The sequence below is a fragment of the Salminus brasiliensis genome, chromosome 23 (assembly GCF_030463535.1).
Source record: "Salminus brasiliensis chromosome 23, fSalBra1.hap2, whole genome shotgun sequence".
Lineage (NCBI taxonomy): Eukaryota > Metazoa > Chordata > Actinopteri > Characiformes > Bryconidae > Salminus > Salminus brasiliensis.
This window is the reverse complement of record NC_132900.1, coordinates 12169247-12183467: the sequence shown is the minus strand read 5'-3', so window position 1 is coordinate 12183467 and position 14221 is coordinate 12169247. Positions and strand designations below refer to the sequence as shown.

General features: G+C 41.5%; 1 protein-coding gene across 1 annotated transcript in view; it reads right to left on the bottom strand.

The window, feature by feature from the left end:
• LOC140545532 (receptor-type tyrosine-protein phosphatase S-like) overlaps positions 1-14221 on the bottom strand; it is a 187556-nt gene that overhangs the window by 23089 nt on the left and 150246 nt on the right. The window contains exons 19-22 of the mRNA XM_072668328.1: positions 11556-11643; positions 6627-6842; positions 5688-5845; positions 3477-3589 (exon numbers count right to left, since the gene is read on the bottom strand). Of these exons, the coding sequence (XP_072524429.1) occupies positions 3477-3589; positions 5688-5845; positions 6627-6842; positions 11556-11643 (575 nt within the window). The remainder of the gene's footprint in view (positions 1-3476; positions 3590-5687; positions 5846-6626; positions 6843-11555; positions 11644-14221) is intronic.

Below are 14221 nucleotides of genomic sequence, written 5' to 3'. Positions count from 1 at the left end.
ACAAAAGGTGAGAGAGATAATGATAAATAAGGGAGAGAAAGAGAGAAGATGTAGTAAACAAGAATAGAGTGAGAAAAAGAACATTAAAAAGGTAGAAAGAGAGAGAGAGAGAGGGGGGGGGGTGATGTGTGTGTGTGTGTGTGTGGGGGGGAATGAAATAATAATAAACAAGGTCCTGTTGGAGATCAGGTGTTTCTAGCAGGTGTGTTTGGTAGGAGTTGTGACAGATTTAAACACACACTAACACACACACACACACACACACACACACTCTTGTGTTCCTGCCGTCTGACAGCAGGGCATCAACACACCTCCACTCAACTCCTTTACAACACATTCAGCCAAATGACAATCCTGCATGAACACACACTGCTCTGCTGTCCTGTTACTGTCTTACTGTTACTGGTATTAAACTGTTATACAGGGGTTAGACTGGAACGGCAGAAGACTCTCAATGCGGTTGCATGTGTGTGTGTGTGTAACTGAACACACTGCAGTTCCTCCTGCAGAGAAGAGTGTTTATCACACTGTGGCACCGATATCTGTTTATGTCGAGTATCAATTAATGCTTATGCACCGACTCTAAAGGTCAGATTTAATTAAAATGCTGAAGCTCCTTTGCTCTCTGTCCAGCCCCCGCTCTCTCCCCCTCCTCTGTCCCCCTCTTTTAGCCCTCTCTCTCTCGCCTGTTAACTCTGTCCCCCTCTTTTTGTCTTCTCTCTCTCTCCTGTTCCCTCTCCTATTTTTCTTCACCCTGGAAGAGGTGGGTTGTCCTCTAATGTGTTCAACAGGGGCTGATTTGAGGAGCATGTTGTTTGTCAGTGATGTTACTGATATGTTGACTAGAAGAACACCCCCACCCCTCCTCAACACCCCATTACACCACCCCATCTCCTTAACACCCCATTATGCCACTCCCATTTTCTCAACGCCTCCTTTACCCCACCCCCATCTCAAAACCCTATTATACCACCCCAACTCCTTAATCCCCCATTAAACCACCCCAACTCCTCAATCCCCCGTTACTCCACCCCATCTCCTTAACACACCGTTATTTCACCCCATCTCCTCAACACCCCGTTACTCCACCCCATCTCTTCAACGTCACATTACTCCACCCCATCTCCTCAACACCCCACTATGCCACCCCATCTCCTCAACGCCCAATTAAGCCACCTTAATCTTCTCAACACCCCATTACTCCACTGTATTTTCTCAAGACCCCATAACTCTATCCCATCTCCTCAACACCGCATTACTCCCCCTATTTTCTTAATGCCCCACAACTTCACACTCATCTCTTCAATGTCTTATTACGCCACCCTCTTCTCCTCAACACTGCATTAAGCCACCCCATCTCAACACCCCATTACTTCATCCCCATCTCCTTCACATCCTATTACTCCACCCCATCTCCTCAATACCCCATTACGCCACCCTCATCTTCTCAACAGCAATTACTCCATTGCCCTTCTCTCCATCTTCCACCTTCTCTTGTGTCTTGCTCTCTTTGTGTTTTTCTTTCAGTCATCCTCTCTTACACTCTTCTGACTTCTCTTATTCCTCTTTCTTCTATTGCTTCTCGCTCACTTTTCTCTTGCTTCCCTTTCTCTCATTCTGTCTTTTTCTCCTCTCTACCTGACTCTTGCTCTTTCAGCCCAATGCTTCTACCATCTCTTTCTCTTCCTCTTTTGCTCTCTCTCATTTCCCATTCATGATCATTCCTGAACAGATGTTTAATGTTTCAGTTGAGGGGGTTTTAATAGAAGTGTCTCTGCAGGACCCTACTGCAGATTAGGGTACAGAGTAAGAAGGGTTGTTTGTTAAATGATTTGTCAGCTATCTGACTCAATGATCTCAGTGAAGACTGGGAAAGATCAGGTTTTCAGGACAGGACAGGACAGGACGGGCATTGCTTAAGAGTTGAAAATGCATATTAAGAGGGTAATTAATAGCTGAATATTATATTACACACTGTTGAATAAAGTAGGTGGTGTTTAATACCTTATTGATGACAAATCAAAAGTTCTTTAATATTTACAGAAAAAATATATACCTTACAAGAAAATGAATGTAGCCATTTGTATACAATGACACACAGTTATGCCCTCACCAAGCACTTTACTAGGAAGACCTGTACTCCTACTCATTTAAGCACTTATCTAATCAGCCAATTGTGTGGAAGCAGTGCAATGCAAACAGTTATGCAGATACGGGTCAGCAGCTTCAGGGGATGTTCGCATAAAAATTTGCATAATATAATATAAAAAATATGATCTTAGTGATTTTAAACGTGTAATGATTGCTGGTGCCAGACGGGCTGGTTTGAGTACTTCTAGAACTGCACATCTCCTGGGATTTCAACACTCTAGCAATCTCTAGAGTGGGTGTACTAAAGAAAACATCCAATGAGCAACCAAAACGCCTTGTTGATGGGAACAGCCAGACTTGACAGAAAGGCTACAGTCACTCACGCAACCACTCAGTACAACTGTATTAAGCAGAAAAGCATCTCCGAATGCACAACATGTCCAACTTTGAGGCGGCTGATCCACAACAGCAGAAGACCACGCCAGGTTCCAATTCTGTCAGCCAAGACCTGACAAAAGCTGAGACTCACCCAAAACTGGACAGCTGAAGACTAGAGAAAATGTAGCCTGGTCTGATGAATCTCGATTAGTGCTGAGACACACAGATGGTTGGGTCAAAATTGGGTGCCAACAGCATGAATCCATGAACTCCAGAGCAGTTCAGGCTGATGATGGAGGTGGTGTAACGGAGGGGGGAGTTTTCTTGGTACACGTTGGGCCTGTTAATACCTTTTTGAGTATTGTTGATGACCATGTGCTTCCCTTCATGGCCACAATTTACCCATATTCTAACGGCAAAGCAAAAGCGCCTTAAACTGGTTTCACAAACATAACAATGAGTTCAGTGCTCCTCAGTGGCCTTCCCAGTCACCATATCTGAATTCAGTAGAACAACTTTGCGATGTGGTAAAAAAACATGTAAACCTGAAAAATCTGCAGAATTGTGTGATGCAATCATGTCAACATGGGCTGGAATCTCAATCTCAGAATCCATGCCATTAAGAGTAGAGGCTGTTCTGAGAACAAAGGGGGGCCTCACCCTGTATTGGTACAGTGTTCCTAATAAATTGCTTGGTGAGTGTGTAGTGCAATATGGATAAGTCTCTCAGTTTCTTTCTCTCTCTCTCTCTCTTTCTTCTCTCTTGCTCTGTAGTGTAAAGCTATTACAGGCTCTTTGTGGCTGGGCTGATCCATTCCCCCCTTAGCTGCTGAAGGACAGTAGCTGACCCTTCAGGTCATTCTTCATTTTCACCAACACTTCTACACAAAGCCCCAATGTTCTCTCCACATATGTGCAGGGTCACAGAGCGTGTGTGTGTCCATATGCATGAGTGTGTGTGTGTCAGTGTGTGTATTAAATGGGTGAATGCGGGTGTGTTTACGAGCCTGGTGTCTGGAAGTTGATGCGTCTCATCTCGACGGGGTCGGTGGGGTGATGAGCCATCATTTCAGCGTTGTTCAGTAAACACTTGGTGCCCGGCTCCGAGTCCTTGCGCTTGCTAATGAGCAGGAATACACACAAACACCCACGCAGAAACTCAGGGCCTCAACTAGACTCAGGGCACAGGAATCAATATATGCAATCTACAAGCATAAACTGGCAATTAATAGCAGTTCCAGCAGCATTCCGCTAAATGTTATATAACAGAAAGCCAATGGGGCTATTATTAGCAATACCGCTTCCCCATTAGCAGGTTTTTCGAGTCTGCGCTAGGAGATTTTTTTTCCCCTCCAGAAAAAATACTGTAATCTCCCATCGGCAATTAGAGCCCAGCGCTGGCTTACCTGTCCGGTTTACTGAAATCCCAGCAGAACGCGTCACAGCGGGAGGGAGTGTAGAATTGAGAGAGAGAGAGAGAAAGAGAAAGAGAGAGAATTCAGGGGGACAGAGGGGGAGATAGGAGACAGTGAAAGGAAGAGAAAGAAAAAAAATCAATAGTTTGCATTTGTATGCACAGGCTACATGACACCTCCTGCAGATAACAGTGCGCTCCATCGGGGACCGTTTAACTCCAGGCCCTGAGGGAGTAGATGGTTCCGGACTAAATGGAAACAGCCCTGAGAGTGGTCAGGCTCAAGGGTAGATTTACACCACTGCTCAAACGCTCACTACTTGTCACTTGGGATAAATAATCTTTAATATTCATATTTTATTTGGTGCTTTATTTACAATAATAATTTACATGAGGTGGGTTTAAAGGTGCCATTCATTCATTAACTGTTTTCATTTTTCTGTGTGTAAATGTGTGTAAATAGTAAGAATGTGTACTTGGTTGGGGTGGAAAATACTCAGATGCGGTTTTACTAACAGATTTACCACCCTGTTACAATTCATCAGAAGACAGGTTTTCCTTTTCGAAGGGGACACAACAGTGTTTAAGTGCTGAAGTGCGGACGTTTTGTACCGGACTCAAATTATTCAACCACGCCAAAGAAACATTTACAGTTTTACAGCTTATGGCACCTTTAAGAGTGTGTTTTTTCATTGATCATTCACACAGATTATCAGAAAAATATTGTCTATCGTGAAACTTTCTTGAAGTATTATGGTATTATATTTATGGCATATCGCCCACCTTTATTCTACAGCTTTCTATAAGTGATTTTAGAGTCTAAATCTAGATCTAGATCTAATCTACAGCTTTGTTTATCAATCTAGGCACATCCGCATTCTAGGCACTTATTCGCAAGCTGTGAAATTGCACAGGGCTAGCATATTAGAACCCATTCATACATCTGCCTCTAACAAAAACTGGGTTTAGATTAACGAAAACATCGATTGCAGACTTTTCAATGGTGAAACTGTTTCAGAGGAAGTGTAGTGTATTCCTAGAACGGACCAGCAAGGTCATGCTAGTAATTTGGCAGGCAGAAATATCTCCCTGTTCGAGACTATTCTGCCTATTCAGAGCGGTCTCCAGCCAAGCAGAGACAGGTGTGTGCTCTTGCTCGGGCGAGCATAATTGTTTCATTTTCAGGGAAGGTGGAGAGGAAAAAAAAAAAATTAAATGGTGCTGAAAATGTCCGCCTTACATTCGGCCTCAGTTTGGCGTTCGCTGCTAAATTTCAGAGTCATTACATTGTGCTCACTTTGTGTCCCAACTTGTGGGCCTCTTTCCCCCCTTAATAGAGCTGCCATTTGCCTGCTGTTCCATTATCTCCTGATATCATTTAATCTTTTCCTCCAATACTATTATCTTCTGCTACCAAAATAGAAGCCTGTTACATATTTAATCACAGCTTTTACATTCTCCCCATCAGACCGGTGCTACATTCTTCTACCACTCTATAACCAAGCACTTATTTTCCCTCCTATTCTGACCAATGTCTCACTCATACACTCACTTTTTCCTTCACTCAATTCCCTTCACTTATTTAATAAACCTACACAACATGGCAGAAAGCCTTCATGAGCCGGCATATTAATGAGAGATACAGAGTGGGAATCAACAGTAATGACTACACCTTTAAGTGTTAATCGAATTAAAGCATTTGTAGCATTTGGATTAGACTAGGCTGCTTAGAGAGCCCTTCATGAACTGAATACTGTAAAGAAGGACGGAAGCTGCGGTTGTGTGGTCTCTTCTGTCTACTTACTTCTTGTAGAGCAGGATGGCGATGACGATACAGATGATGAAGACCACGGCCAGGACGGGTCCTACAACCCAGATGAGGCCATCTCCAGCATCCAGAGGCTGGGGGTCTGAGTCAGGCGCAATGACCGGGTCAGTGTAGGGACTGGCCACAAACATCTTCTGAACACACAAATACAGCAGTGTTATACACATGGCAGCATGGAGGCTATGATATCTATATTAGTCGACAGGTTTATGTTTCTCAAATGAGAACAGGATGTAAGTGTGCAAGTGTGACACATTTTGAAATATTATAAGAACAATGAAAAAATGTAAAAGAGGTTTTCTTATGAAAGCAACGCTTTGCAATCAGCACTGTATCATAGGAAGTGTAAATTAATTGTTTTATTATTAGTAGTAGTGTATCAATACATAAAAAATCATGATATCAAAGTAATTTCATGTGACGCACTTGTCCTGCTTCACAGTTCTAGTCTAATTTTGGGACTATACAAAAAAAGTCAGAATTTTTCTTCGTTCAAATTTTGCTCAAAATATTGGTATATTATTTAAGGTATCGGAATGTTGGCCCAATATCAAGAATCAAATCAAGGGGTTCATCACTACACTCCTTTTTTTATATCCTATTAAATGTGCGTGTACAACGAAGTGTCACAATAGCGTCACTTCAAACAATACAATCAGGCCTAGTGGAATTTCATAAAGCGAGATTCCTCTGTAAAGCTCAGTAACTTCCAAAATCAAGCACCCAACCAAAATGGGCTTTACCTATTCTCATAGTGGACAGGCTTTAAAACTTTAGTCTCAAATGATTTTCTAGCAGAGAAATCTTGCTTTGCTAAACACTGCATTCTGTATCACTATACGCAATGCACCACATCCCAAAAGACACCTTACATCTTACTCATGCACATGTATTCAGTGAGCTCCAGCTCCTTACCCCAGTGGTGGAGTTGAGTTCGGCTAGGATGAAGAAGACGTACTCCTGCCCCGGCTCCAGTGCCCGATTGTCAAACCCGCCGTAGTCCAGTTGGTCCCCGAGGGTGAAGAATGCGGGCAGGCTGGAGGGTGTGAAGCGTGCAGTGATGTACGCCCGGCGCAGGTCCACCTGCCTCTGCCGTGGGTCACGCTGCTTCTGACTGATGTCCTTCAACAGCTGAGAGAAGAACTCAAATATAACCGGTTCATCACTAACCAACGAGCTAACCAATCAACATGCCAACCAGATAGCAACTAGTCAACATTTACTAGTCAGTAACATCCAAACAATTCACTTATCATATAATCTTTTGCCTTATTGTGAAATAGAGCTGTATGATATAGGTTATTAATCTTAATAGTAATACTAAACAGAATGTATATAGATGCAAACTTTGAAACCTAAGCTTCAAACAACATATTAGTTTCACAGCAGTTACTGAATCATTTATAATAGATACTGAATCATTTATAGCAGTTACTGAATAATTGATTGTATATTCTGAATTATTTGTAGTAAATACTAAATCATTTATAGCAGCTACTGTATCGTTTATAGCAGTTACTGAATTACTGAATCACTTATAGTAGACACAAAAGCATTTATAATGGAAACGGAATCATATATGATAGTTACTGAATTGTTTACATTAGCTAATGAATCATTTCTAGCAGTTAGGAAAGCATTTCTAGCAGTGACTGAATACTTTATAGCAGATATAGAATGATTTATAATACATACAAAGTATTTTATAGCAGTTACTGAATCCTTTACACAGAAGCATAGTTACCGAATTGTTTACAGTAACTAATGAATCATTTGTAGCAGTTACTGAATCATTTGTAGTGGAAACAGAATCATTTACAGTAGCTACAGACGCATTTCTAGCAGTTATTTCTAACTGAATACCTGACAGCAGATACAGAATCATATAATAAATACTGAATCATTTATAATAGATACTGAGTAATGTGTGGAAATAAATTATAATAATTACTTAATAATAGGCCTTAAAATGAAAACTTAAAATTAGTCTAGGGTATGAGGCATTACTGTGACTAAAATACTGCAAATATTTAACAATACCATATGTGCATTCACAATATTTAGCAATACAATCACGATTACAACATCCTGTCCATTTTATGCAGCCCTAGCCTTTCTCTAACGCTAGCAATTCTGCATAGCGTCCTCTGCAATTACACAATGCTCTCACAGAGTGATAGAAGTCATCTGGACACACTGAAAAGTATCAAAACTCAGACACTATGCATGTGTCTAACAGATGTGTCTGAGTGAGAGAATTTTTCATTAATTATTTCATTACTCAAGTGAATCAGGGGATTCATGGATATGTCAGCATCCACAAATCTATCTGTCTGTCTTTCTTTCTCTCTCTCTCTCCCTTCAGGGGAGTAATTGATCTGTGACTAGCGTGTACTGAGTGTGTGCGTGGGCTGAAGTTCACAGCTCCGCGTTACGTCCGCTCACATGTCATGTGCTGAAGCTAGCTCCAGACTGACAGAGCGAGCAGCGCTAACTCCCCCAGCACCCAGCACTGCAGTACTGCCAGCCCAGCACTTATCTTTGCTTAGTGCCCTCATCACTCAGGCCCAACAAACCCACCCTGACAAGGGATTTCCACCCACCAGCCCAGTGCCATCAGAGCTGTGACTGGAATTCAGTGTCCCGAAGGACTGGAGCGGACCTAATTATCAAAGAGCCCTTTAATTTCAGACAGAAGAGTTTGGTGCAGTGTGTGATGACTGCTGAAGTGTCAGAATGCATTCCCCAGTCCATGAAGCCCATATCTGGCAAATACACCATATGAACGAAAGTTTTAGGAGATTTTCATTGTTTTTCCTGAAATACAGGATATTTAAAGAGTTCATCCTGCTTTTCTGTGAGGATCCGATCACAAGAGCATTAAAAGATCAAGATGTTGGATGATCACCAGCCCACCTCATCCCCAATACCCCAACTCATCCTAAAAGTATTGGATGCAGCACCATCATTCCAGATAACACAGTTCCACCGCTACACAGCTCAATGCTAGAGGGCTTTATAACCCTCTGGTGCCCGTAGGTTCATGTTTATCTGCTCCAGAGAGTCCTATTCTATTGGCAGTACATCTCTACAGGGACTAGACAAGCTGTGTGTATGTGCATTTGCACATCTGTGTCAGCAGATGGGTGCAACGTAAGGTAGATGAATGCACCAACTAAATTGATTTCTTTTGGGTTGTCATGAAAACCAGAGCATTTTTATTACAGTATACCCTGCATATCTATGGAGCCTGGAGCAGTTTAGCCACGCCCATTATCAGTAATGTAATTAGGAGTGTTTTCAACTGCTTACTAAATGATGCCCAATCCAAGGAGGTCAATCAGAACAGAGGTCATTTACAGGACAATGGTGACTCACTAGGTTGTGGGTTAGATACTCAGGTCTGCTAAGCAGCTATTGTTGGGTCCTTGATCAAGGCTCTCTACCCTCCCTGTTCTGCTCTGCTCTAGGGGCGACGCAGCATGAATGGCCCTGTGCCCTAAACTGAGACATGCAAATAGATGATTCTGCTTTACTGTACAAGTGTACAAGTACAATGACAAAAAAGGCACTGAACTGCCTAGCTGTCTGTTTCAAGGGATGAAGAAAGGCTGGAAAATGGCCATTTGAAATTCCTACCACACAAATGTTAAAATGAACCTCAGGGTGAAAAAACAATAAAACAAGGAAATATAGGACATGGGCTCTGTAAGAAGCAAAGAGGTGGTGGCTTAGTAAATTAGGTTTTCATTGTATTCAGAAACTCAGCATTTCCATAATCCCATAAACTCCTATTTGATCAGATCATAACAATAACCCAATATTCTGAAAGCAAAGAATGCATTCTTTCAAACCAACTGCTAGGGGCAAGTTTTACTGGGCTTTGGCATAAAACCTATTCAACCTAATAAATGTAAGATGGAGATTAGATTTTCTGTATAATGTTGAGTTTCCACTTCCAAACTTACCATCAAGTTACCTTGATGAGTCACAAAGCAAACAAAACAAACAAACAAACAAAAAAACAACCATATTGGAGCTACACTATACTAGTATAGTATACTATCTACTACCACTACTATACTACTACTATCTTCTACACGTACTCAATAAAATATCTTTTGAAATGAATAACACCAATATCATGCTAATGTTCATGTAAATTAATTACACACAAAACCCAACACCCGTCTATCAATCTACCTATTCATACAAAATGAATGAAATCTAAAATTAATAATACACTCCTAATTTACATATTAGAATGAAAAAAGTAACATCAGTATAGTCCAACATTTCACACTGAACACTCCCACTTATGCAACAAAAAAGATCAAGTGACATCAAGTAAAGTTTCTTATTTTCGAATAATCTAATAATAATAAAGTTCTTCACACATCTCTATTACAAACATGGTTCTTTATGGCACTAAAAGTGTTTCTGTTATGACATCGCTCAAAGAACCCTGTGTAGCACCTACATTTTTAAGAGTGTACGACTATATAGGGATTTGTATGTTATTACAAAAAGATGCAAAGGTATGCCAAGCATGGACGGGTCAATTATCCAGGCTCTAGGATTCAAGGATTCAAGGAGACTTTATTGTCATTCGCATCACATGTGGTACATGGGGTGGAACGAAATTGTGGTACCCAAGGACCCAGTTTTACCCAGACAGCAGTACTTAAATAAATAAAATATACATAAATATATAAAAATATATGTAAAAATGAAAATAAAAATAAAATACAGAGAGTTCAGGTCTACCGGACCTGAACGCCAAAAAGTGACCGTAATGTAATCGAGCAATGCATCAAGTGACAGTAATGCCACTGATGTGGTGCTACCATCACAGGGAGGCAGAACTGCTTTACCCTAGGAATGCAACATCTGCTCGACTTAGTCGAGCAACCAACAACCAACGACCAACTTAGTTGCCAACTAATTTAATAGTGGATTAGTTGGTGACGTCATCATGCATGTTTCTCACGCTAAAAGCTACAATTACTGTGACATGTATTTATTTATTTTTAATTATTTAAGTATTTATTATTATTGGTTTGCATGGATTCTGACAGGGAAAGGATATTGGAGGTTTGCTTATCTTACATATTAAACAGCAAATTTCTGAATCAGTTATTTATCTGATTTATCAGTTAGTTATTAGTTAGCAAATGCATAAAACAACCTCAAGCTACATTTGAAAGCTAATAGCTATAAAAGGGTTATTTAGTAATTTAGCAATTCATAATCAATGAATAATTGATTATTGATCATCCCTAACCACCATACAAGACTACACCATTACAAAAAAAATGCTAGGCTAAAAATTAATGTGCTCACCAAAACTCACTTTAACATGAGATATACAGCAATACTACTGTCAGAACATCCTCTTCTCTTCGCATCCACTAGCTAGATCTTCTCTTATCATGCAGTGCAGGGACAGTGAAGGCTAGTATATGATTCCTCCAAAGTCACATAAAAGCCAGCCAACTGTACGAACTGCTACTAATGCGACCTCATTGGAAAGCTCAACACGCATGGAGGAGAACACTAATCGCCAATTCTGTAACGTCAGCTAACAGATGTCCACACTGGCTGACATCCTGCTGAGTGATAAGGGGGCGGGGGGAAGAGGGCCATCCTGCCCACCCGGAGAGATGGCCTATTACTCTCTCATGGACTGTCGGCCACGACTGGCTGTAAATCATAGTATCATTTACATTTACTACTTACTGTTTTTACAATTGGTTTTTGTGACAACCCTAACTACCCACTAACTAAAGATCTGTTGAAATGTCTCCCAGAGCTTTGTGAAATAACGACGTCCATATAGCTTACCTCCTCCAAGTCCATTTCATCAGGGCTCTTCAGATGCCGGTTGACTCCCCTGCCTCTTTTTAGAGGAACCACCACCACATAGATATTCCTGACAGCACAGAGAGAGAGAGAGACAGAGACACAGAGAGAGAGAGAGAGAGAGAGAGAGAGAGAGAGCATTGTGAGCTGGCTCCTCAAGCCTTTCATTAACCAGGCTTGCAGCAGAGCTATGGAGCCTGCTAATGAATGTTTTCAGCGCTGAGCTCCCTGAGGAGCCGCTGGAATCTAATAGCAGGTTCCAAGCCAACGGACACCAGCAAGCACACTGGCACATACAGGTGAATTTATGTAATATTACACTTGACTCAACATATCAATTTGTCATCGGGCAAGCCCTCATTTAGCAGCTGAAGACAAGTACTGTGTTTAGAACGGTCGGCGAGATCTGATGATCACACAAAACCAGTGAGCTTCTTACAATCCTGAGTCATAAATTACTGATTGCAGATGTCTTCGAGGAATCAGTGTCAGTGTTTTTCAGCCTAATCGGTGTGTATTGGATTTGCTCAGTTTCAGGGTATCACACTATCAAGCCAGTTGTGAAAATGATTTTTTAAATACAATATGAACAGCACCACTCAAATATCATGAAATTCAACATATTCTATTTGCAAGATGCAAGAACTTTTGGTTTTGGACAATCTCTTGATCTATTCCATTCTAAGTCCATTAAGTGTGTAAAGGATAAAGGATAAAGGTGCACGTATTCGTCACTGTACAGTGTGGACTGTACAGCGAAATGTGTCCTCCGCATTTAACCCATCTGGTAGTGAACACACACTCACACACACACATGTGTTAGGGGCAGTGAGTACACACACACACCCAGAGCGGTGGGCAGCCAACTCCAGCGCCCGGGGAGCAGAGAGGGTAAAGGGCCTTGCTCAAGGGCCCAACAGTGGCAGCTTGCCGAGGCCGGGAATCGAACCCACAACCCTGTTATCGATATCCCGGCGCTCTAACCGCTGAGCCACCACTGCCCCACAGTGTATGAAAGGGTAAAAAATGGAGACCACATGTAAATCGTTCCTATAAATAGTATTATTATTTTATGGTTGTCGGAGATATTTGTAGTCTACTATGTCGATTAATGAGGGAAACTAAGAACAGTAGCCCCCCCAAAACATGGGTAAGCGCTCTGAGTGGGGTTGTACATGTGGACTTCCCTCCTTAATCTCATGTGGGTACCATCTAGGCTCTGTATGCAGTGTACAACCCAGATGTGGCCCATGTTAACCCCCTCCTGGTCCCATCACAGTTCCTGGTAGGCATCTATATGGGGGGCCAACGTAGAACCCGAGGACAAAATGTTCTGGTTTCCAGTTGGGCCACCCATACAGACCCCAAATAGACATGTTAGCTGGATTACTGTTCTATATAATCTGTAGTAGACTCACTAGTACGGCTGCCTGGCCGAATGCATCTAATGAATTATTATTCAATAATTCTTCCATTCATTCATCTTCTTATCTGCTTCTTCTTGGTCAGGGTCCAGAGCCTTCCTGGAGTCATTAGGAGCAAGGCACGAATGCTAGTTCATTCAGTATGGTCAGTACACCTACCATGTGTTTTTTGCAGGTGGGAGGAAATTGGAGTACCCACATGAACATAGGGGGAATACACCAACACACACTCCTCATAGACAGAGAGTACTATTACTATGTAGACCACCATTGGTGCGATTATTTTCTAAATATGCTAGAAATATACAAAAGAATGTATCTTCCAGCATGGTTCAGCTGCAAGAAGAGCTGGTGTATGTTTGTAATGTTATTGCATGTGATTTAAGCCCTATTTAGATTGGATCAGTTTATTAGAGGGACGTCTGTAATAAGTGGTGATAATAAGTCGTGGCCATATTCAGTTTTCGATTCTGTTTGCAGTCAAATAAAATAAAACAATAAATATTAATAAGTATTAATAATAAGTAATAAGTATAATAATAAGTATTCCATGATATGCTGGCCTTTGTAAGGACAAAAGTATCGGGACACCAGCTCATTCTTTTTTTTCCCTGCTTTTTTGTTGGAGTAACTGTCTCTGCGGTCCAGGGAATGTTTTCTACTAGATTATAAAGCATTGCTGTGTGGATGTGATTGCATTCAGCGACAAGAGTGTTAGTGAGGTCAGAATGTTGAATAATTACCAGACAGAGTTCCGCTGCTCCACAGCTCAACGCTGGTTATACCCCTCTAGCCCACGCCTGGCATTAGGCATGGTTAGGCGTTTAAGTATTTAAGTATTATCAGTTCTTTTTAAAAGAATCCACAGTGCTCAGTTTCGGCAGATTATCTTAGATTAGAAACACACTAAAGCATTCCTCAATTGGGCCATGTAAAGACTGTGGGTATGGTGAGCTTCAGCAGTGCACCATTTACCACTGTCCATGCTCTAAAGTCAAGGTCACTGCTTTAGACCCAGTCTCAATAAGGCCGAGCAAATTCCTTCTCAGCCTGTGCAAATACGATCAATGAATGAATGATTCATCTCAGCAGGTAATTAGCAAACTCTCGCTGGATTAAATCAGGCGCATTGGATTGGAGAAGGGAAAATTCTAAACCGGGAAATGTGGCGGCCTCTTAGGACCATGTTTGTAACAGTATTGCAGACGGCAGACAGTCCCCCCA